General features: G+C 51.4%; 1 protein-coding gene across 2 annotated transcripts in view; it reads left to right on the top strand.

Annotated features, from left to right (window-relative positions):
• The window catches only part of JADE2 (jade family PHD finger 2), a 69636-nt gene extending 59026 nt beyond the window's left edge, over nucleotides 1–10610 (top strand). The window contains exons 9-11 of one of the 2 annotated variants that reach the window (XM_027682346.1): nucleotides 566–683; nucleotides 4567–4695; nucleotides 6052–10610. In XM_027682346.1, the coding sequence (XP_027538147.1) occupies nucleotides 566–683; nucleotides 4567–4695; nucleotides 6052–6914 (1110 nt within the window). In that variant the 3' untranslated portion in view covers nucleotides 6915–10610. The remainder of the gene's footprint in view (nucleotides 1–565; nucleotides 684–4566; nucleotides 4696–6051) is intronic. The other variant, XM_027682348.1, reaches the window with a different exon arrangement.
• The last annotated feature ends 11557 nt before the right edge of the window (nucleotides 10611–22167 follow it).

Raw genomic sequence — 22167 nt, 5'->3', positions numbered from 1 at the left:
CTGTGGGAAGAGGGTCTCTCCCTCCGTGCAGGAGGATCAATTTGTGGGTGAGAACTGGTGTATTGACTCAGGGTACCAAGGTACTTCTCAGCATTTGGCATTTTTTGGTGCAGGTCTCTGTGACAGGGATGATGTGCATGATGCAGCTGCTGGGTGGGCTCAGCAGGGTGCTCAGGGGCTTGGAGCTGGACCTCCAGAAATGTGTTATAATGCTCCTTCTACAGCATCTTCCCAGTGTCCATGCTGGAGAAGCCAGCCAGCCTTCCTTGCCCCCATTGAGGTCTTGGCTGTTGGAGCCAGAACAGAGAGGTTTAGGCTGGGAATCATTCACCACATGCTTTTTCCCATATGTATTCCACAGTTTGGATCAGGAGCCCTCACTGCTAGTCCTGGCTCACCCAAAGGGCCCTGGTAGGAGTTCTGGTGGAACACAGGTGATGGTGAGGTGAAGAGGACCCAATCCCAGGGAGTGGGGATTTCCCTGGGCAGCAGAAGCAGCAACACCACTTGAGGGGACCTGTTTTGACCCTGCCTAAACCAGGCACTGTTTCTTGTGTTTCTGTAGGTAAGAAATCTCTGTTACATGGTGACGAGACGGGAGAAAATGAAACACACCATTTGTAAGCTGCAGGAGCAGATCTTCCATCTCCAGATGAAGCTTATTGAGAAGGATCTTTACCCAGGTCAGTACTGCTTCCCAGAGCTTGGTCTTGCAGCCACTGTCCCTGCCATCCTCTGAAGCCAAAGCTGGGTGCTCAAGCCCCCCACCCCAAGGAAGCCAGAGCTGTCCCCTCCTGTGATGTGTTATTTTGGAACACATATGGTTCCTGTGTTGACCCAGAAACACACAATAAGGCCAGACCCTGGGTGACCAGTGTGCTGGAGCTCCTGTTTTCACAGACCCCTCTTGATCCTCCTCTCCCCGGGAATCAGTCAGAAGGACCAAGCATTTGCTGAGGTGGGGATGCTGAGGCAGTGTTTGGTGCCTTTCATGGAGCTGGAGCTGTTTGGGAGGAGATGGTAAATCCTGGGCATGGGGCTGATCCATGGCAGCTGCTTCCCTGGCCCAGTGGCAGCCCCGCTTCGGGCTCTTCACATTTTCCTTTGGCTCTGTCAGGAATCAAGGGTTAAGCTGCTGATGGGGGGTCTGTTGCTCCAGGAGACCAACTCCTTCAGCTCTGGAGGGCTGCAGCTCTCTGCTCCACGTACCCATTAGTGGAGATCATGCTGCTGCATGCAAAGCCTCTGGCAACTTTTATTGAGCAACTGAAATAAAGTTGATTTCCTTTTGTCCTACTTTTTTTTTTTCCTTTTTGCACAAGCAGCGCCGGAGCCCACAGCTCCTGCTCCCTCCTCCTCCTCCTCCTTTCCCCTCGGTGGCAGGGCAGAGCAGACCCCATGGCTGCAGAACAGTTTTTCCAGCAGCAGCATCTGGCGCTTTGGCAGCCGCTTCCGACGGTTGTTGTGTTTGTGGCTTTGGAGTTGTGTTTGAAACCATCACATGGTTGGGGTTGCTTCAGGAACCGTCTGGGCTGAGCTTTCCTTGACAAAAGTCTCCTTTCACTGAAGTTTTGGAGGCCGAGGGATGTGTATATTGAGGTGCCTGTGACTCAGGCCCACGCGGATTCCTCTGGATGGCCAAAGCCAGGCAGCGATGGGGACAGGGGTGGCTGGACCCCAGGGTTTCTCCAGGGAGCTGTGGGACCTGTAAATCCTGGTCCCTGTGTTGCTCTACGTCCTCACTGAGCCAGCCTGAACACACACAGAATGGTGTTCCCAGCTGTTCCCACCAACTGGAGACCCTGCATTGCACGTCCATTCCCTGTCACCTGGGATATTTGTGCCAGTTGGGGTGGTGAGGTGGGAGATCCAGCTCAGGAATACAGGTAGAAGACAAGAGGAACAAGCTCAGATCCTGAAGGCAGGTGCCATGCGCTGTGCTCCTGGGTCCTCTGGCTTTCAGGGAGATCTCAGGGGACCTCGGGATGCTTTTCAGTTCAGCTGGTTGAACCCAGTTCATCATTTGCAGCTCTCAGAAGGGGACAGGCGCAGGGTAGTGTGCCAGGAAGGGTTTTTGAGCTCACCTCCCTTGCAAACAAGGTGTTAGATAGGTGGAAATGCCCCTGGGGACCTGTGTTCCCCAAAATGCCTTGGGCAGTCTGACCACAGTGCATGCCTGACCCTCTCTCTGATGCAGTGATGGGGTAGGAGCTGGCAAATGCTTTCAGGGAGAGCTGAGCCAGGGCCTTGCCAGTGTGGTGTAGATGCCAACCAATGATGGGGAGCTGTGTTGGGGCTCTTCTGATGGTGTTTTGGGGTTGCCTGCACTGCCCAGTGCCGGTGCTGTGCAATTACCTTTCCCCAAAATGTGATGTGTACTTGAGGAAAAGCACGGCTGCTGTTCCCATGGTGTTTGTTCTGCCCAAAGGTGAGTGATCAGAGACAAACCCCCAGTTGAGAGGGTGGCCCAGCTGGGAATTGATGTTCAGGGATCACTTCAGAGCCTGGGATGCAGATGCTCTTCTCTCCTGCCCCACCTGGCTGGTGTTTGCCCATTCATTTTCCACTCTGAACCGACCAGGATGAACCACTTGTCTCTCCTGGGATGGACTTTTTGTTGAGCCTGAGCAGGGACTGACTGCTCCCTCTGGCACCCAGGTCCCAGGAGTCACTGCTGCCAGAGAAAGGGCCCAGCTGCTGGGATTTGGTCCTGGAATCTCCGGGTGGTTTGGGCATCTGGGTCCTTCCTGTGCCAGGGGGACATCAAGGACCTGAATGCCTTTCGTCATCAGTCCATGGAGTCTCCTGAGCTTGGGAGGAGTTCCCTTGCCAGGTGATGGTACCTAGAGCTGCAGATACTCAACACCCAGTGGGATAAGTCACTGTTGAATTTTCCAGCATTACAAAGCACTTACTGTTATGGAAGCAGGGGATGGTTCCATCCCCTCCCACAGCTCCCAACAGGGCTGCTCTCCATACCTGGGGTTCCTTGGAGAAAGGAAGAAGTCTCAATTATCCCAGCCAGATGAGGCCAGTTTTTAACTGCTGTTACAGTAGCCATCGACCGAGATCTGTTGGGGTTGTTCCAAAGATGGTTTTGGCACAAAGGTTTTTTTGGACTGGCTCCCACATAAAACTCAGAACAGGAGGGGTTTATTTTTCCCGCTGTCAAATGATCATTTAAGCAGGAGATTCTTAATAAAATCAGTGAGAACTGCCCGTGTAAAATGAACCCTCCTCTCCTCCCTGTATTTTTCTTGCACGGAGTGAAAAGTAAACACTGTCTGGCTTTGAAACACGGCTACTATTTTGACAGGTTCCTCTTCAGAAAGTGCTGCTCGGGTTTCTCTTCAGCCCCGTTGTGCTGTCTAAACAAAGTTAAGATTTTGATTTTGTAAGCGAACTGAAAAATGTGTCTGCCTTCCTCCCGTTACTTGGCAGGAACGCGGCAAATACCAGGTTTGCCTTTGCTTTTCTTTCTTCCTGCGAGTCCTTGGGTCAGGAGGGGTTCCTGGCTTGGCAACCCCAGGACTGTAAATCCCCTGTTAATCCAGACTCAGGCAGGTGCAATGCAAATTCCCTCCCCAGCTCACCCAGTACATTTCCACTGCCACAGCAAGGGGAGAGCTGGGGTTACTCCCTCTGACCCATCCACTCCTTGGCCTCTCTGCCAGGTCTGTTGAGGATTTGCTGCTGGCTGACACAATAAACCAATTTCTTCCTTAAAATCATTGCTCAGCCTATGGGCCAGACTCTGAAAAACTGCCTGTCTCACCTCCACTTCCATCAGCCACCCACATTTTGGTTTAAGGGCAATATCCCCTCTGAAAATTAATAGAACTCTTAGCATGGACTTCTGGGGGACATTGGCCTAACGGAGTAAGTAAAAACTGTTGTAAGTATTTTACTTGGCAGTGCAGGTTGTACTTTTATAGGGCATTTGTCCTGTTTACCCAGGAGGAATAAATCCAGTAGAGATTCAGAGCCATTTAGGAAATGCTGATTTTTAGGTGAATGTCTGCGTAGCTAAGAGTTTGCTCCCTGCCTTTCCATGGGCAATCCTGGTTGTTTTTCCTGCTCCATGTACTTACGTAATTTTGGGTTTTTTATCACCCCTGCACAGTTTGAGTGTGAGCAGCTGCTGTTGCTGAAAGGTCAAATCGAATCAAGATCAGCCTCCTGGCAGGTGTCCAGGGAGGATTTGGGGTTGCTCCTTTGTGAGTCCTCACCCCAAAGCCCTGGTCCAGGGGGGCACCTTGGTAGCTGCAGGGTCTCCAGCGAGTCCCCTGCCTTCAGTGGGGCTGCTCCTGTGGCCTTGCCAAGCTCCTCTCCAAGGCCCAAACCTCTTTTTTATATAACCTACAGGATTCAGATTTTCTTAAAATACAGAGACCGTAGCCTAACAGCTCTCCAAAAAGTGGCTGTTGTTCCCCCTTGGTGTTGGAGGTGCTTGCAGGTCTGCTCCAGGTCTCCACTGTGGGGTGTCCCCAGGGGAACTTGTTCACCGCAGCGTCCCTGGTGCCTCGTCTCACACGGCCTTTTCCTTTTTTTCCTAAAAAATGCCAGAACAAACTGGGAAGAGGACAAAGGGTAAGAAAAGTGACCCAAGAAGGAAAGGAAGAGATGGTAGAAAAAATAGTCCTGAGAAGACAGAGAAAAGGAAATCAGTCAACGAAACTGTATTGGGACAACTGGGTAAGTCTGATTTTATGGGCGTGGAGCTGACCCGTGCCACTGGAGACTCCCTGTTTTGGGGAGCAGGGTTTAAGAGTCCCAGCCCCTGATCCCTCCTGCACGTACACGGTGGAGTTACACCTTCCATCTCTCCTTTGTGGAAATCAACCTGAATTATCCAGGTCCTACGAGAGAGACTGGGTCCGAAATACGGTCCCTGGCAGGGCAGGGGGTGTAAAATTCCCCCCCTGTAGCCCCAGGATTGGGAGAATGTGTTACAAAACCTGTGATGTGCTGCTGGAGCGTGATTTCGCTTTCGGGGGATAAAATCAGACTTACCCAGCCCGTGGTAGGGCTGCTCCCCCGTGTCCTCTGTGCTGTGCAGCGATGGTGAGCACAGCACATGGGCTGGGAGTTCTCATGGCATGTACTGTCCGTGGTCAGGTGCCAGGGTGGGATGTTGTGTCCTCCAGAAGGACCACAGTAAGGTGCAGGAGGTGCAGGGTCACGTCCCATCGTTGCTCACAGGTGAGGGTGATGCAAAGCTGTCACCACAAGCAGCAGACATAGTGGACGTGACTCACCCTGCCCGTGCCACTGCTCTTTCCCTCTCTGTTGCCAGAGTGACTGCTTCGTTTTTCCTGCATCCGTAAAACCAGCTCTGATGTTGAACCCGTGGGTTTCTGTTTCTGGGATTAAAATGCTTGTGCCTTTGTGGGTGTGTGCCTTTGCTAATTAGACCCAGCCCACAGTGCTCACCCTTTCTCTCAGAGAACATTATTAGGAAGTTTTTCAGCTTTTTCCATTCCAGTCTTAATCTCTGCTCCTCTTCTTCAGCCTCCTAACCTCTCAAGGTGTTCTCAGACCTACCTCCTGTGCAGATTTAGCACCAGTCCCATCACCACACTGGCTGCCTGGCTCTGGTGCTGGCCCATGTGGTGGCCTAGTGGCAGCTGCTCACTGGGGAACCTGTCACCCCTTGCCTGGGCACAAATCCTGCTCTGTCACCAGATTTTTCAGCATATGCTTGGATTGTTTGTCTGCCACCTTTGCACGGGAATGTATTTGCCCCCATGCTGGGATGGGTCATTGCTTGACGTCTTCACTGAAGAAAGATGCTTGATTTGGGTTCAGGGAGGTTCATGGAGTGTGGCGTGTGAAGGACAATTCAGGTTGTCATTCTGTGATCTCAGTGAACCCCAAATTCAGCACCAGTGCTGGAGTAAACCCTCCTTTGCCCTGGTGTGGTGTGTTAGAGTTGACCTTTTGAATGTTTCTCCAGTGCCAGGGAGTTTCGGTGAAGTTGGTGGCGGTGGTGGAGGGCGACGTGCCTGTTCCTGTCTTCTGAGGCAAATCTTCCATTCTTGTTTTTTCCAGGCTTGTCAACCTCCTTCCCCATCGACGGGACCTTCTTCAACAGCTGGTTGGCGCAGTCGGTGCAGATCACCGCGGAGAACATGGCCATGAGCGAGTGGTCCCTCAACAACGCCCACCACGAGGACAGCACCCCCGGCCTCTCCGAGGAGCTCCTCCAGGACGAGGAGACCTTGCTGAGCTTCATGATGGACCACTCCCTCAGGTCCCCGTTCAGGCAGAGCGAGGCCACAAAGAAAGTGAAAAGCAGAACGAGAACGAACACTAAGAAAAAGCTGCCGCGGAGCAGCCCCCCCGCTGTGGGCGGGGGCCACCCGGAGGGCTCGGAGCCCTGGACTACCAACGCCAGCAACCCGTTGGATGATCCCGCCAAGCCCTTCGCTCCGGATTCCAGGCCGAGCAAGTCGGAGAAAGGGGCGGCGAAGCTTCCCACCGACCGCAAAGGGACGGGCGAGGCCAAAAGGGCGGCCAAGAAGGGCTCTCTCCAGAAAGCCAGCGAGCCTCGCGTCGTCAGCAAGGAGGAGGACGAGGAGGGGGAGGAGGAGGAGGAGGAGGAGACGCCGCGCTGCGCTCAGCCCGAGCCCAGCCCCGCGGCCAAAGTGCCTGACTCCGTAGGTAGCCCCAAAACCATCGTGCGGTTCAAATTACCAAAGGAGAGCCGGGGGGCGCGGCGCTCGCAGCCCCCCAAGCCCGAGGGCGCCGGCGGAGCTCCCCTGCGTCGCTTCGACGCCGACACGGACGGATACTTCTCCGACGCCGAGATGAGCGACTCGGACGGGGAGTCCCGCGGCAGCCGGGCACAGCGGGGCCAGCTGGACACAGCGGCCGGTGAGGACATCGTCAGGATGAGCATCCTGGCGTCCTAACTCCGCCCGCCGCGCCGGCTCCGCGAGGCCTCAACCCAGTTCCAACTGCCATGTCCGATTTCTGCCTGGTGTCACGGCGAGGGGGGTTTTTAATATGTGTATATAGTTGGAAGTTCGGCACTGTTGTCTTTCTCTTCTCGATACGCCTGAGATACAGCTTCAGCTTCACCGACATCGATGACTGTGACAGCAGTGGTCCCTCCCCGGCTCCCTGCCAGACCCCACTCCCCAGGAACGCGAGCCGGCGCCCGGCAGGACCGATGCCGAGGGTGCCCGGAGGGTGGAGGGTGCCGGTACCCGTGCTTTCTGCAGGGATGACAGTTCAATTAACGGGCATTATTTAATGAGGGGGCAGGTTCCTGCCCGGGACGGTTGCCCTCAGAGCAGGGAGCGAGCAGAGGGTCCGGCAGTGACCGGCTGTGGGAGGGGAAATTCCCGCCCGTGTGTGTGCACGGAGACGAGGAAGCAAAATAAGCGATACTAAAATAATTAATGACTAAAGCACAAAAAGCTTGTTGGAGGAAAACGCTTGGGGTGGAAGAGAGCAATGTTACATTTCTATTTTTAGGAAAAAAAAAACACCCTCGGTCATTATTTTTCCCCTCACCTTTCCATCTGGTCGAGGTCCGTCCAGGGGCCAGGATGCAAAATTTCCCCCCCATCCCTGCCCCCATTGAGGTCGTCAGAAAAACTGAAGTGATTTACTCAGGTGAATGGATCAGCTGGAAAATGGAAACGTGGGGCAGGGTGGAGGAGAAAAGCATCCTTTAAAGCCACCGTGGGGAGTCAGGGTTGGTGTAACCTGGGAAGTTGAGCGATTTTTTTCTGCCCGTGCTCCTCTGTGATGCTGCCGTGGTCCCACCATGCCGGGCTGGCACGTTTGAAATCCCCTTTGCACACCAAAACCATGGCCCCGAGGCCAAACGTGCCATCACCGAGGGGAAATGGCAACCCTTGGCATCACCATTGTGTTTTCCTACAAAACGCTACAGTGGAAATGGTGAATTTATTCCTCTCCATCCTTTGGGGTTTTGTTTTTTTTTTTTATTCCTTAAATCCTGGTTACAAGCTGTTGACTCGTTGTGGAGGGGTGATTCACAGAAGCTGACATTATAAATATTACAATAATTTAATGCATAAAATGTCCCCAATAAGCCTTAAATGTTGTTTAAAAGCCCATGTTACCTATAAGTCAGGCGAATTTCCATGTTTGCACTTAATTGCACCATTACTTCGGTTTTGGCTTCAAAGGTCACAGTTAAGTCATGCTACGTGTTTTATTGGAGTGACCCCAGTGTGAGCTCAGGGAACAAAAAAAAAAAAAAGGAATTCACTGAAACTTTTGTTGTTGTTGTTTTTTAAAAATAAAAAATGTTAAAAAATAAAAAAAAAAAAAAATCACAAATAAAACCAACCCAAACCTGGGACACTTCTGCAACCGGTTAAAACCCATCACTAAACAAAAAAACCTTGCAATTGTCAAACCAATCAGTCAAAGAATTTTGTGGATGCCAAAGAAATATTTTGACAGTCAAGCAGCACAGCCAGAAACCGGAAACTTGTCACTATGAAAAAAAAAAAATTGGAAGTTATTTAGCAACCAAGGACTAAAGACACACTCATAACCACACTGCTGCGGCGTTAGGTTCCAAGCTTGCTCCGAGGGATGCTGCTGCTCCGAGACCGCATCCTGCCGTTTTGGTTTCCGATGCTTTTTGCTCATTTCACTGTGAGCTTTCTTTTTTGAAACTCTGAGACTCTTCCGATTGATGTTTTAGAGTAGATCATCTTTATCAGCCTTCCAAAGTCCTTATTATTGGTCAAATTTGCAGCACGGATCAGCGCTGACAAAGCCCAGCTGACCCCGGGCACGGCGAGCGGCGCCGGCGGCGGCTCCGGGTGGGATGCCCAGCCCTGCCTGAGCCCGACACTCACCCGGCTGAGACTGACCGTGCCTGGGGAGGAATCTTCCTCAGATGGGAAAAATGTGACACAAGTTATTAGTTGGGGGGGAGGGGGGGGGAAGGAAAAAAAAAAAAAAACACAGCAAAAAACCAACAAAACGGGAACCACCTTTGTTATAAATTAGCATAATCCACTGAGGTTGGAAATGAAAATCTGCTCATTAATTAAGGCTCAGTATGTTCAGATAATGTTAAATACAGTAAATAGGACTTAGTTTATCTTATCAGGCTTGCTAGCTTTAGCTCCAGTATCCTAGTATAAGAGTCATAACAATAATCAATATGCTGCCTTTTAATGAATCTTGCTTCCGTGTGCTTCACTCAATTATGGTTAAAAAAAAGCAATCCACAAATTTCGCTGTACACAGCTCCATTCATCAGCTTCTGCACTACTTGTCTTCTCAGTACAGGAAAGCAAAAAGGGGGACACTTTAAAGAACAACCAACCCTGCACCACCAGCACCGGGCAATAAACCAGTTTGAAAGACTCCCAAAAACATCAGGCATCGTGTTTTGCCATCAGGAGATGGCATTTAGGTGGGGAAAGCTGAGGGGGCTGGTGGGGCACAGGGAGAAGAGTGGGATGGTGGGAATAGAGAGGAGGGAAGGGGTTCTGGTGAGCCATGGGGCTGAGGGAGGGCTGTGGCTACCCCGGAGCATCCCCTGCCTGGTGCGTCCTCGGAGCAGGGGAGTCTGGTGTTCTGGAGAGAAAATGCACAAGGAAAATATTTTTGATGTTAATGTAAATGTATTTTGAAATGAATAGAAAGAAGAAAAAAAAAAAAGGTTTATTTTAGTAGAGAAATGTTGTCTTTTAAGATGTATAAACTGCAGGAATCGACATTTGCACTGTAAGAGCACCTGTTTCCTTGGAGAAGCAGCAGCTGTTGAGGTGAGGATGCACAAGGCATCGTGCCCTGATGGAGCACAGCCCCACACCAGCCCCAGCCCCCATGGCTGTGGGAGTTTCCCAAGGGCAGCTCCCATTCCACGCTCCCATTTTCCCCACACCCATCTTTCAGTTATTTTTCTTTCCTGTTTTTTTTTTACTTTTTTGCTTGCACCTGTTTGATGGGGTCAGGATGCCTGCTGTCCCACGAAGCCCGCCCCGAGGTGGGATGCAGAACAGAGCTGGGAGGGATGCAGGATGCAGGAGGATGCTGCTGCAGGGCAGGGCCTGAGGTTTGGTTGTTCTTTAAGGAAATTCCCCCCCAGTTTGCACCATTCCACATACAAAACAACCCACTTCACATCAGTTACAGGAAACGATATGAATGTCGCAGGAGGAGAAACCCTTCTGTTTTCTTTGTTTCAAAGAACGTGATGTGCCATTTGTTAATACAAAAGAGAAATATTGAAAATATATTGAAAAGAGCAATTTTAAATTATTTTTGGCTTATGTTGCAATATTTATTTTCTTGTATTAGAAATTCCTTTGTAGAGAAAAAATGTATTTTTCATTAATGCAAAAACCTATTTCTCCTTTTTGTACATTTTCCATGTTAGTTAATCCTTAAAGCAATATAATGTTATCAGACTCGTTCTGTGTGAGACTGTATTATGCATGCTATTTGTGTTGCCTTGGAATAGCTCTGTCTGCCATTATTTTCATCCTGTTTAGATACAGTGTATGCTTTAATACACATTGGGACCATGGCCCATTGCTTATGAAAAACCCCTTTGCATTCCTCAATGTGTTGGCAAATGCAGTCAATAAAGCAGTGTTTTCTGTGTACCTCGTGTTGTTGGAGTGAGCAGTCACACAGAGCAAACTCACCCAGGGACAGGAGAGCCCATGGAGCATCCCAGGGATGCAGCTCTGTGGGGATGCAGGGCTGGGTCAGCCCTGCTGGTGCAGCCACTTCTGCCTGTGAACAGCAAATTCCTGAACTTCTGTTGCATTTCCATTTACATTTCCATTGCCAGACCTCAGCCAGCCCTTGGGAAAAGCACCTGGAGACATTTGTCACTGCTGGAAGGGCAAGCCCAAGCAAGAGGATGTTCACAGAGTCCCCCATGCCCGAAAGTTTCTATAATTCCAGGTAACCACCTTTCTCCTGGAGATTTAAGTCTCGTTTGGCAGATTTGGAGCAAAACCTGCAGGGGAAGCTCTGCTGTGAGCTGGGATGCTCAGAGGAACAGCTTCTTGCAGCAGGAGCTGGTGTAGCAGGCAGGGAAAAACGCTGCTAGATTTGCTATTCGTGGGAGCAAAGGCAAGCTGTGAAATCCAAATTACTCCAGCAATGTGTTGCTGTTTGTCAGACACTCCTTGTTCTCCTGCTGATACCAACCAGCAACCTGATCTAGTGGATGGCATCCCTACCCATGGAAGGGGATTGGAAACAAATATCTCTAGGGTCCTTTCCAACCCAAACCATTCTGTGGTTCTGCTGGTGTGGGCTGTGGTTGCTGGGCCTGACCCTCCACCTGTGGGAGCACAGGGCTCATCACACAGCTTTAAAAACTTGAATGGGATCCACATCTTCCTGTGAATACTTGGCTGGCTTGGAGGCCACAGGCAAGGGTGCAGCCTTGTTTCAGCAAATACTGGAGTCATCAGAAAATGGCTCTTTTTTTCTGCCTTCTTGGCATTTCCTGGCACATTTTTCTTCTGTAAAATAGACTGAGTGCCCAAGCTGCTGAAGGACAGTGAGCTGTTTAATAGACATACTTGGTGCAATTTATTAGTAAAGTGATTAATCAGGGAAATCACAGTGCCTGGTGAAGACAGCACAAACCCCATCAATCTGAGATGGGTTTTCTGGGCATTGAGGGGAAGAAGAGGGGGAAATTCACCTTAAACTGTCATGGGCTCATATGTCACTCCTAAAGGAAAAGGCAAAGAATCAGTTTATTGCAAATGAATGATTTTATTACTGGGCTGTGTTAGTGCTCACAGCTCTCAAGGCACCCCAGTGATGAACTCAAACTCCTGTCTGGTCCCCAAAACCCCACAGTGCAGGCACAATGCCCACAACAGGGTACATGAACCTGCCTGTCCAAAGCCAGTTCAAGAGTTGTCCTCTGTAATGTTTTTCACCTGTTTTAGGCAGGGAGATATTAATAGAGTTCAATTCCATAAAGCAGGGAGCGAGGTCAGCCTGCCTGTCATGGTTTAACCCCAACCAGCAACCCCCTTCCCAACTCCCAGAATGTCTGAGGGGATGATGCTCAGCCCAGACACACCTTGGAGATCTGATTCTTGCCCTTACAAAGTGGCAAGGATTTTGTCTTCAAAATATTTGAGGCTAATAGAAGAGCTTGCCAAATTCCTGGGAAGGTACATCCCTGCCTCTGGCACCAGGGATGTCTGGGATGGTCTGGCTGGATGTATCATGGGCAGGGATGGACAGACCTGTGCTCCACCAGCAGCACCACATCATCCTTCTCCTACACCAGCAGCACCACATCGTCCTTCTCCTACAGCTCAGCCTGAGAAATGATTCCCCGATAAAGGTAGAAAAAGCCCTTCTTAGTAATAATCTATATTTATAGGCACTTGGAGCACATAGGGTTTCCTTATGTTGCTCCCTTGGGGTTTGCCTGTAGTATCCTCATCACAGGTGGTGCTGAGTGCCTCAATCTGGAGCGAGCAGCCAAAGAATCATTTCAATTTAATTGCAAAATAAATGTTAGGCTCGCCCCTATATGTTTTGCATAAGGATTCCAAGTGCCACCATAAATACTAATGGAGCAAATACACCCCGGTGTCAGTAAATCATCAGCAACGGATGTGGAAAGGAATTAATTTCCCTTCAGCTTATCCTGAAAGAATTGCAGTAAGACCTTGTTTTATTGTGTTTGATTAAGTGCTGGTGGTATAACATAATTTCCCCTAACCATTAAAACCGCTGGTGTTGTACTTCTGCGTAAACGCCTCTAATGTGATGAGAGCATATTTAATATTTACTCTTCCAAAGTTAATACATTTAGGGGAGACATTTTGTGCGCTAAAAATAGTTCCTTGGCCTTGGATTTCCATGTAGGGCTGAGAAATGATGTGTCTGTTGCTGTGATTGCAACAGATGAATAAGAAGAAAAAAAAAAAAACCTCTAAAAAAATAAACAAACCTATGACTAACCCACAAAACAAGGGAAAAATCCCACTGCAGCCAATGCCCACCCTGGCTGATCCAGAGGGTTTCACAAGTGCTGTCTCTGCTTTGATGTCTTGCCCATCCCGAAGTCCACTTGACAAACTCAATTCCCTGTTCATTTACTGCACAAGTTAAAAATAGACCCGTGGAGGGTCTAAACAGGCACTTTTTTCATGGAAGACTTATCCAGGTACCTTTTTTCACGGAGGTTTATCTTGGGGATGGGATGGGACTGGCACTGCTTGCAGGCAGCTCTTTCTTCTCCTCTGATGGCCCCACATGGATGTCCAGATCCACCACGGAGTCCTGGTGGGGAGGTGCTCAGCCCCCAGCCAAGTTTTGGGGGCACAGAGGGGCCACAGCTTTGCCTGTATCCATCCCTCACCCACGAGAGGGTTCTTTGGGCACAAATCCTGGACCTTGCCTGCCATGGGGTATAAATCATGCAAACAGCAAACAGTTTACATGGGAATCAGGAGGTAAGAGGAATGTAGCTGCCTTCCAAAATCAGGACTCTGCTGCTGGGGGTGTTGTTTGTGCTGTGGGTGCCCTGAGAAACGAGCCCTGGGGGTGTCTGTGAGCTCTGCTGGTGTGTGCAGTAGTGGGATGGAGTTTCCCAAAGCGTTGGGATTTTGGCACTTCCCAAAGCGTTGGGACGGTGTTTCCCAGCTAAACCCACTCTGCTGCACATCAGATGCAGCGTTTTCCCTCAGGAGTAGCTGCTGCACATTCAGATGTAATAAAGATTAAAATAATTGACTGCCTGTGCTTGTATTTTAAGTGGTGCTTCATAATGCTGACACTGAGCAGGAGGAGAAAATGCAGAGGTTAAAATAGTGCTGTTACACTGGGTCATTAGCAGCCCTGCAATGAGCTCCAGAGGGTGGGATCGATGAAAGGGAGTTTTTCCCGGGAGACAGGCAGGTCAAAAAGCAAAATAACAGATTCTGCAGCCATAACTCCCGGGAAAATGATTCTCAGGAGGGAGGTGCTGTGTTTGTTCAGGACCCTGCTGCCTTTAGAGCAGGACACCAGCCATCCGTGTGGGAATGGACCTGCCGTGTGCTCTGCCTCCATCCAAGCATCTCCCCGTGCAGGCTGGAACGCAGCACCCTGCAAAGAGAGAAGATTCCCTGCAGAAAACAAGGTACCAAAACCCCTTCCAAGAACGCCCAGCTAAAAATAGGTGTTTGTTGTATGGGATACCACAAATAACACTCACACTGCACAGAGGGACCGGCAGGCGGGGGATGAATTCCTGCCCTTAGTAAGAAAGCAGGATCAATAAAGCACTTCTAAAAGAGGGAAATCAGCAATTTCTGCAGCTCCAGCTTTAAAATTAGTAGGTCTGGGGGATAAAGCGCAGCAGCAAGGATGCTCTTGTGCCCTGCATTCCCAAAACCAGCTTTAACCAGGTGCCATGCTGGGGGACACAGGAGTCCTGGGCACCCAGAGAGACCTGCACACAGCCCTGGGATGGGCCAGCTCCCTGAAGGGCTGCTTCTGGAGAGCCATGGGAACGAGGTGCTTCCAGTCAGGATTTTAAATCCAGCACACAGAGAGAGCAGCTCTGGAGCAGCACAGGGCCAAGCAGCATCACTGTGTTGCCAGAGGCAGGCTGGGGACACACATGCCCTGTGCCACGAGCATCACCTGCTTGGCACCAGCTCTTCTCTAGTAGCAAAAGGACTCATGGCTGATTTTTTTAGGCTTTCTGAGCCACGAGGATGCTGAGGCACAGTCCAGCCACAGGGCAGCAGCACATTTATTGGCATGGCGAGAGCCAGACGTGTGCCAAGCTGTGGGGACTTAGGTCACTGCTCTGATCTGAAGCCTGCAAGCACCTCCCCAGTCCTATGTGTGTGCTAGACAACAGCTCTAAAACTGGCTCAGACAAATGCACCAGGAGGAGGAAGGAGTATAAATAGCCAAGCTGCAGGAGCAGGGGCTGGGAGCAGCATGGGCATGGCACTGGCACAGCCAGAGCCAGGGGGTGCTGAGAGTGGCTGTGCCTCCCCCACACCACCAGCAGCCACAGCCCCCCCTCAGCATCCCACCAGCTCACCAGACAGGCATCTGCAGTGTTTTCCATCCCAAGCATTGGAAAAGAGCCAGTGACTGAGGTGTCACTGCTGCCCCTGGCTCACAGCTGCCTGTTGGAAAACATGACCTGAGATTTGAAACTCGGTGTAACTCTCTGCTTCCCTATGAGGAACATAGGATGCCCCTGTAATATAACTGCTCACTGACTTTTTTTATACTTTCATAAAATCTTTGGCTTACCTAGGGATTCCCACCTCCTGACAATTAAGTGGACACCACCTGCTTGAGCAAACAGGATTACCTTACACTGAGGAATGGGCCCAGGGCAGCACTGCCTGACAGCCAGAGGAAACGTGCTGGGACCCTCACAGAAATCACATTTCAGCTGATTTTTCAGTCTGAGGGTGGTTGCTGGCTGCTGGAGAGCTGAGATGCCAGGGGCTGGCAGCAGTGAACTTGTCATGCATTTACAAACTCATTTTGCCTTTTTTGGTTTCTGTGTGTATCAATGAGAGGGGTTTGTTGGAAATGAGGGAACCAGGGGAAAGGTTGGCTGGCTGGGGCTGTGTGGGCCTGAAGGGCTGTTCTGATGGGGTAAATAAGAAAGGAATTGCTGAATGGCTGGAAAGAAACAGGAGTCAATTTGCAGCAGCAACTGAAACATCTCCCAGGCTCAGCCCTCAGCTAAATCCAGCTGGAATGAGCATCCACAGCCCTCAGAAGGGAAGCAGCAGGAACAGGGGTCTTGCTGGCAAAACATCTCCATCCCTTCTCTTCATTTTCTGCCTCTTTGCCTTTCCCAGGGGGACGTGTGGGGCTGTGACTGTGTCCCCCCATAGGGCTGTTCCCCCTGAGGATGCTCCCTGATGGAGCATGGTGGAAGTGGAAACCCAGCCACAGGCAGCAGCTTCATTTACATTTTGCTCTGAGAGTTTGACTCATCCCAGCCTGAAAGTGAGAATTAAACCCTCGGGGGGAGGAAATGTGCCACCTGAAACACTGAAACCCGGAGGAGGTTTGAACCCACACCAGGAGCTGGGGGCAGTGGGGAGGCTGTGGAGAGGCTGACACTGGGTCACTGCCTGGGACCTCTGACAGGCACACTCTGCTCCCAAGCCTGGCTTCCCATGGTTACTGCAGCCCCTTTTAGGATGCTCTTAGCTCCAATCTGAGCAAGAGGATTGACAGGCTCAGATCATCCACAGAGGAATTAGTTTTTCATCCTGTGACACCATCAAACATAAACCTGAAGAAAAGCTGGGACTGAAACATTGCTGTCCCCAGCCCAGCCCAGCTCTGCTCCTCTCATCACTGGCCCAAGTCCCCCAGCCCACAGGCTGGTTTTGCTCCCCCTCCCCGAGTGCCCCACACAGCTGAGTCCTGCTGCAGTTCAGTGCACAGTTATGACCCAAATTATCAAGGCAGGGAACGTAATAACTCCCTCCTGACTGAGACAAGAAGCCATGGTGCTGCCTGTCCCAGGCAGGGCTCAATCCCTGCCTTTCCTACTCCCCAGGGCCATCATCTGCTCTCAGCACAGTTTTCACAGAATCACGGAACGGTTTGTGTTGGAAGGGACCTTAAAGCTTATGTGTCTCATCCAACCCACCTGCCATGGGCAGGGACATTTTCCACTATCCCAAGTTGCTCCAATCCCTGTCCAACCTGGCCTTGGACACTTCCAGGGATGGGACATCCACAGCTTCCCTGGGCAACCTGTGCCAGGGCCTCCCCACCCTCACAGGGAAGAATTTCTTTCTAATATCTAATATAAATCTACCCTCCTTCAGCTCAAAGCCATTCCCCCTCGCCCCGTCACTCCATGCCCTTGTCAGAAGTCCCTCTCCAGCCTTCTTGCAGCCCGTTTAGGTACTGGAAGGGTTTTGGCACCTTCACCTGGGGAAGGAGAGGAAAGCAGAGGCATCACTTGGCAGCACCGAGAGCATCATCTTCCCCGCGAAACACATGAGTCATCTCCGCAGCGGCACAGCCGGTGTCAGCCCGAGCCGCAGGATCCCACCCGCTGCCGGGGGGAGCCGCCGAAACGAGCCCCAGACGAGCGCCTTTGGCTTCCCGGCAGCGCCCGGCCCCTTCTTCCTTCCTCCCCCCTCGGCAGCCCCCGGCTCTGCTCGAGAGGATGCTGCCTTTCGCAGGGCTGGGGGTTTTTTGCGGTCGATCTGGGCCAGCTGGCTGCGGGAACACAAAGCGGGGCTCATCTCGCCCTCCCCGACGCAGCTCTGCGGGCAGCCCGTGCTGGGTCTGATGCCGTGGAGAGGGGCTTTGCTCCAGCGGAGCTTCCCCTCGCTGCTGCCCTCACTGCAGCGACAGGGACGGGGGCAGGGATGAGGACATGGACCCCCAAGGCACGCCAGGATGCCCAGCACTGTTACAGCACGAGGAGCAGCAGCTCCCCTGTGCTCTGTGTGAGCAGTGCCCTTTGCTTAATGATGGAAACACCGTGAAGATGTTACCATAAAAATTTTATGACTTCTTGAGTCTAATTTGATGGCAAAGTGTCACTCCAGGCCCACAGGCAGCTGATTACACTGCAGAACACACCGGACCCACCACTGCTCCTCCAAATGACGTGTGCCCATCCTGGTGACTCACCACCCAGCAAGCTGGTGGGTGGGAGCTGGGCTGGACCTGGCAAAATAAATTCATAAATAAATAAAACCTTCATGAAAAAGCAACACTCAGCCTGCTGTGCACAGTGTTTGCCCCAGCCCGCTCCAGCTCTCTCAGACCTGCCACCACTGGGAGGGACAGCAGAGCTGACCCAGGGGGACACTCGGCTGTGCATGGAGGAGCAGTTTTGTGGTAGCAGCACGTGGGAATTGCTCTTTACTGCAGGAATATGAGGCCTCAGCGAGGTCACTGGCAAAGGTCCTGATGATGAACACCCCACTCGTGCCTGTTCCAGCCTGGGCACTGCTGCCTCCAGGCAGGCATCCCAGTGCCAGGAAAGCATTTTCGGGGAAGTGCAGTGCCACTGGGCTGGTTTGAGCTGCCACGTGGATCACACTGAGTGCCTGCAAAGCAATTTCATCTCCTGGGATGGTCTGGGAGCAGCTGAGGAAACTGTCCCACTGCCCGTGGGGGTGCTTGCTGTGCTTGTGGAAGGGCAGCTCTGCCACAGCTCCCAGCTTTGGCACGTTCAGTGAGCTCCACGAGAACCACTTTCAGCAAACAATCCAGCAGAGCACAGGGGAAGGGTGAGGAGACGCTGAAATTCGTGGGCTCTTGACAGGTACAAACCCTGCCTGGCTGCACAGCAGCTGCTTCCCAGGTGGTTAACGCAGGGAAATGGTGAAAATAAATAAAAAGCAGCATTTGCTGTAGAGATGGAGCAGAATTCACCCGATGGAGACAGAGCCCCCTGTTTCAGCTGCTCAGGAGCTGCTGCATCCCAGGCTCAGAGACAAAAAGCACTTGGAGATCTTTTTTGGATAAAGGCATGAGGGAAATGGGTGTTTTCAAACAGAGCCTGAACTTCTTCTGGAAGTAATTGCAGGCACTCGGTGTGTCGGAGCAGCAGGCACAGGTGGAGGCTGGGAATAATACAGCCAGAATAAAAGAGCCCAGCCTGAGCAGGAGGGGGTTCTACTGCATGTGATGCTTAAATTGTAAATGTCCCCCACCCACCTGCAATTCCCCTCTCTGGCTTTCCCAACACAGATGTGAACCCCAATGGGAAATGCCTTTAAAACACAAACATGTCCTAACACCTGTTCTAATGTTTCCTACACTCCTCCTGCTGAGAGGAAAACAACCAAACTGGGCCTGGTGGCACCAACCACCACCAAAAAGCAAACCTGTGGTGAAGCTGTTGGGTTAAAGAGCATCTCCTTATGCAGCTCCCACCTGCGGGCACAGAAACTGCTCAGGCATCAGTGCTGAGCATCCCATCAATGCCAGCACCCACATTTACCTGGAATTAAAAAGGATCTTAGTCTTATAAAAGTATCTTACAGGCACGTCTATATTGAATAGCTTGAAATATCTATATATGAATATCTATATAAATAGATATCTATAGATAGCTAGCTATATAAATACAGTTTTTCATCTATAGATATTCAAGATCTTGAATATATCTGTATTCCCAGAATTTAAGGTTGAAAAATCCCATTTCACGTGGGAAGAGGGAGAGGTGTTGACTCATGTCCCGAGTTGGAATCCTGTGGGTGCCTTCCAACTTGGAATATTCTGTGATTCTGTGAGGCACCAGCCACCACCAAGGCTCAGCCTTGGGCTGCTCACAGTGCAGGGGGTCCCTGCACTCCTGTGGCAGGTGCTCATCCTGGACAGGGACCGTCCTCTGAACTCTGCTTCCAGGGAAATGTGATATTGGCAGCTACCAAGAAGGGAGGTTACACACTGGTGGTCTGAATACTGGTTTTTGCAAATATTGTTGCCTTTTGCTGGCGTTCCTGGGTACTGGGAGCACTCCAGCTGGGTGCTCAGGACCAGTGAGGGTGATGGAGGGTGAGGGCTCCCCCATTCCCCCTCGGGCCAGGCAGAAGCCCAGCGAGCACAGCCACTGCCTGGGTCATGCACAAACTGGCATTTTATGCTACAGCAGATGAAGAACCACTGTTCTCACAGCTGTCTGACATGGAAATCATTCTTTGGGGATTTCCCAGAGCAGGGAAGGTAAAAAGCCACCCAAACACAGGCAGAACACTGCAGAAGCCCCGTTCCCTGCATGGCCTCCACTGCCTGGGCAGGACCCTTCTCCCTGACCCCCTTTTCCCCCTGGAATGCCAGCACCCCCTCCCATCCCACATGTTACTGCTTTCTAACCAAAGGCCACTGCAAAGGAGACCGAGATCACCAGCTCATTTTATGTTAGACACTAAACAGACATGAGATGATCACTTCAACTTAATTATATCATAATTATCCCTCATATTCCTGTCATCTGGAACTGTCAGCGGCAGCCTGAGCTGAGCTGCTGCTCCTCTCCAAGAGCCGTCACTCAGTGCTTCTGAGAGGTGTCAAAATAGGGGTAATTTTGCCTGCAGAGCCAGCTCCTGGCTGTAAACAAGTGGTCGTGCTTCACTTCAGAGCAGGGGCTGTGGAGATGGAGGGCTCTCACTCACCGGGGCTGTGGGATAATGCCCGGGGGGCACAGCAGCCTCGGTCCCCCTGTCCCAGTGGTGGCACCGGCACTGCAGCCCCGCGGGGAGTCACCTCCCCGCCTCGGGCAGGTCAGCTGTGTAAAACATGTGGGTTTAATCGTGTTATGAGGAAAGTTAAGCGTAAGCCAGCATGTACTTTTCCTTACAGGATCAGGCAGCAAGGCTGAGGATGGAAATGCAGGGAAGACACCCTTCCCTGAGGTGCAGCTGAGCACAGCATCCACTCCGGCACATGCAGAGAGCTGGATGGGCTCTGTCTGTCCTGGAGGAGACAGGGAAGGGACCATGTCCTCTCTCAGCTCCTCTGCTCACCAGGCCTGATCCTGCTCCCTCATGGCCCCAGGACATTCACAAATCCAGGCTTTCTCCTTCCCCTTTGGATGCCTCCCCTCCGGGCCATGCACCAACCCTGTGCATACAGGCACTGCTGTAACTACCATTGGATTATTATTTAATCTTACAACACCATGTGCAGCTTGCAAGGTTTTATTTAGGATTGCTCTGCTGCCTGTCAGAATTCTTGTCACCTTTGTGGTTTCCAAGTGAGTCATTACCATTGCTCCAGCAACACTCCACCAGCTACTGGGCAGGGGGAGAAGAATATCTCGTTCAATTAAAGCAGTGATTAATTTTTGCAGGAGAAGTATAATGACTTGTATGGAGAGTTTCCCTTACCCTTGGTTGGTGCACCTGCCACTTAGATTTACTTTCTCCGTGTTTTAACAAATTCCCAATTAATCACCCTGGGAGGTGGCCGTGACTCATTGCCTCCTCCAAGCAAGTCCTGCCTCATCCTGCCCCCCGAGGAGCCCTCTGACCTCTCAGCTCTTCCTACAGCCAATGTGGCTTTTGGCTGGTCCTTGTCAACACAGCTGAACTGTTTGTGTGAGCCTGGCATGAAACACAGGGAAAAAAAAGGCAAACCAAAGAGAGAGTCACTGGAGTGTGCTGGGCACGTGGCACCACACTGCCCAGGATGTGCCCAGCAGTTCTAGCAGGGACCCACAACCTAAAATTAATGTGAGTAGAAACACCACAGTGCTGACCTTCCTCCATCTGCTCCATCCTCAGGAGCGGGTTGGGATGGGGAGGCTGCAGAAGGGCTGGATCACAGCTGAGCCCAGGGCAGCCAGAATGATCCTGCTGCAGGTGGAGGTATCAGGGTGGAGATCCCAAGGCCTGGAGATCCTGAGCACCCCTTGGAGCTGGGGTTGTCATCACCATGGAGCAGATCATGCTCCATGTGCTGCTGGAGCATGAGCAGCCAACCTGTCCAAGCCATCCCTGTGTCCCCATGTCCTGGGCTGGTCTCTGGGTGATCCCACCTGCAGCTGACCCAGACAGAGCCAGGCACCACCACGGCACAGAGAGGAGAGAGCCCCAACTGCAGGCAGAGGGATCCAAAACCAAACTTGAGGAAAGCTGCTTAAATTTGCACTCACACGCTTTTGCGAGGGAAAGCTGTTAACCACATTATTCTTCCTGAGTTACTTATCTGACAAAAGTGCTGCTCTTTGCAAGGCTGTGCTGGCCCCAAATAGGTGCCCATTTGCCCTTTCTTTCCCCTGGGTTTGACTTTCTGCTGTTTGACTTCACGGAGCAATTCAGGGAACAGCTGCAAAGGGTGGTTCATTCCTGGAAAACAATCCATTCCCCTTGCGCCGGCTCTGTGCACCAAAGTTCTGGAGATCGTTGCACAATTCCCCGAGCTCTTAAAAAACATCGATGTTGAGAGGTTAAAGATTTTAAAGCCTGCTGCCACCTATGGATGGAAGGAAAGCAGTGAGAGCAGGAATCCTCCCAGGAGCACGCCTGACTGGAGGGAGACTCGAACTCTGGATAAAGCCCTTGGCAGTGGGGATGTGCCAGCAGCCCTGGGCAAAGACCCGAGCTTTCTCCTCCTTCAGACAAACCCAAAAAAGTGCAGGAAATTTGCTATGCATTATGTGAGCACATGTAGTACAAGAGAGGAAATAAGCCTGGTTTTTGGCTTGCTGGGTCAATC

Source organism: Neopelma chrysocephalum, unplaced genomic scaffold, assembly GCF_003984885.1.
Source record: "Neopelma chrysocephalum unplaced genomic scaffold, ASM398488v2 Primary Assembly neopelma1_63, whole genome shotgun sequence".
Classification (NCBI taxonomy): domain Eukaryota; kingdom Metazoa; phylum Chordata; class Aves; order Passeriformes; family Pipridae; genus Neopelma; species Neopelma chrysocephalum.
The sequence above is the reverse complement of the archived record's forward strand: the minus strand, read 5'-3'. Positions and strand labels throughout refer to the sequence as shown.